Source organism: Cyprinodon variegatus, unplaced genomic scaffold, assembly GCF_000732505.1.
Source record: "Cyprinodon variegatus isolate N-32 unplaced genomic scaffold, C_variegatus-1.0 Scaffold938, whole genome shotgun sequence".
NCBI classification, from domain to species: Eukaryota; Metazoa; Chordata; class Actinopteri; order Cyprinodontiformes; family Cyprinodontidae; genus Cyprinodon; species Cyprinodon variegatus.
In genome coordinates, this window is record NW_015151391.1 from 154,066 (window position 1) to 156,378 (window position 2,313).

Consider the following 2,313-nt stretch of genomic DNA (forward strand, 5'->3'; position numbering starts at 1 on the left):
CCAAACTTACTGAAACTGGTTGTTGTTTGATGACTTCAGTCTAAACCTGAATACTCCGTCGGTTGTAGAATCGTCTCCCTATAAATATTTAATTCTCTGTGAATTAAAGCCGATCATTCTTTAATAAGATCCTCGTTAAACAGACAAGAAATTTTATTTAAAGCTAATGTTTGACGTGGACCCAGATTTTTTTGTTCTTTTATGCACAAAAATATGACAAAAATTCAACTAAATCAGGAAGTAAAACGGCGTGATTGTCTGGAAGGAGAGCGGAGACAGGAAATGCGTTTTACTGAGGCTATGCTGAGCTGACAGAACACCGGAGGTTCTGATTGGTTGGATCGGACTGGAACCTGAAACCGTCTTATTGTTTCCTCAGTGCCTTCGAGCCATGCTGAAGCTGATGTCAGAGTGCTGGGCCCAGAACCCCGCCTCCCGCCTCACCATCCTCAGAGTGAAGAAGACGCTCGCCAAGATGGTGGAGTCCCAGGACATGAAGATCTGAAGAAGATCCTCCTCCTCCTCTTCCTCCCTCCGGATTCACCCGACTCACTCCACCTGGACCGGATCAGACCGGACTGAACCGCTTCTCCCAGGCTGCCTGCTGCACATGGAGGAGGAAGAGGAGGAGAAACTGGGAGGATCTTCCTCACAGCAGAACTGTCCTCCTCCTCCTCTTCCTCCTCCTGGTTCTTCATCCAGAGGCGGCGGAGCTCGACGCTTTCTGTGAAAGCCAAACTAGCCGCTGAGCGGAGAGAAGCAGGCCAGTTTCTTTCTTCTTCTTCTTCTTCTCCTCTCCAGGACGGAGCTCTTCCTCCACGTCTTCCAGAAGCTTCTCCCTGAACTGCAGAAGCTCCTCTGATCATCTGAGAACTGAGAGCTTCACCTGGAGCTCAGTGGAGTCCAGGAGACGCCTGCCGTCCTCTTCCTGTCCGTCTACTTCCTGTCCGTCTGTCTCAGTCAGATCCGGTGGTCTTTTAAGGGGGCGGGGCTATACGTGAGGCTCCACCCGTTTTCTGCTGAAAGCAGGAAGTGACATGAGTTTAAGAACAATGTGAGCAAAGAATCCTGCAGGTTAGCATCACAACGTGTGATGGACTGAATCCGCAGCAGAACCTGGAGTTCTGATGAAGACGTCAGGAATGTTGGATCCTTCATCCTGGTTCAGAACGGCGACGCCATGTTTGACAGAGAAAATCAAAACACTCCAGAAGGTTTCAGCTTGATGCTCTGATCAGAAAACAAACTGAAGCGGTTCTGATCTGCTGCAACTCGGCTAACGGTTTCCCTCCACTTCCAGTCTTTGTGCTAAGCTAAGCTAACAGCTCCCTGAAGCTGAAAAGGTGGGACTGTTCCTTTAAACGGGACGCCGCGCACGCCGCGGCTCTGCGCGCACGTTTCCTGTGTCCAAATAAAAGGCCAGAAGAGGAAGAAGTTCTGATGTGGAAACGTTCATGTCGTTCTCATGTTGGACGGCTTCTGGTTTAAAAAGAAAATAAAAACTGTTCATTCTGTCCAAGTAGCAGTTTGGAAGTAAAGAAGCTTCTTTTAGTCAAACTCAGCGTCGCCTCTTCTTTCATCATCAGCGGGTTTTTAAAGGAACAAAGAAGCAGGAATATTACTTCTCTGATTTGTTTTTACTTCTGATTTAATTTTATTTTTATTTCAGTCACTTCATTTGCTTTTTTTTAACATTGTTTCATGAATAACTTCATTTTTGTCATTTATAGGAGTGAAAAGGAGCACAAAGAAGATAAAGCTTATATGTGCCTGTTTCCCCAAACACAAAACTAATTATAAAATCTGGTCTGATGCGCAAAATAACTTCAGTCAGGTCATGTTTTAACAAATACAAAAAAAATCAAAAAGTTACATATTTTACAGCAGCGTATAAGATTTAACTGTTATCCTTTTAAATTATTTGTAATTAGCAGCAGATTTATTTAACTAAAGAAGAAAATCGGACATTCTAAAACATTTCAGAAAGAAGTCAAAAGTTTTACTGTAAATAAGAACTTTATTTAAGTCATTTGGTTGTTAAAAAAAAATATTGAAACAAACTTTTATGGAAATATGAGCAGAACAGAATGAAGGAGAAAAAAATCAGTTTATTGAACAATAATCCACATTAATTAGAAATGCAGTAAATGTTTAACGGGAAGATTAAACATTTGAATCTAAAGACTATTTCAAAAATGTCTAACAGTTGTTTAAAAAAAGACTTTATTATTATTTACAGGCGCAGGTTCAAAGTACAGCTCTACTAACACTGAAGACAATTAATTGATAGAATAAATACTAATCATGATTAAT

At 41.9% G+C, this 2,313-nt stretch overlaps 1 protein-coding gene across 2 annotated transcripts in view; it reads left to right on the forward strand.

Annotated features, from left to right (window-relative positions):
• Nucleotides 1–1,557, forward strand: part of bmpr1a (bone morphogenetic protein receptor type IA) — a 44,589-nt gene extending 43,032 nt beyond the window's left edge. For both annotated transcript variants that reach the window (XM_015398505.1, XM_015398506.1), the window contains exon 13: nt 380–1,557. In XM_015398505.1, coding sequence (XP_015253991.1) covers nt 380–505 — 126 coding nt within the window. In that variant the 3' untranslated portion in view covers nt 506–1,557. The remainder of the gene's footprint in view (nt 1–379) is intronic.
• The last annotated feature ends 756 nt before the right edge of the window (nt 1,558–2,313 follow it).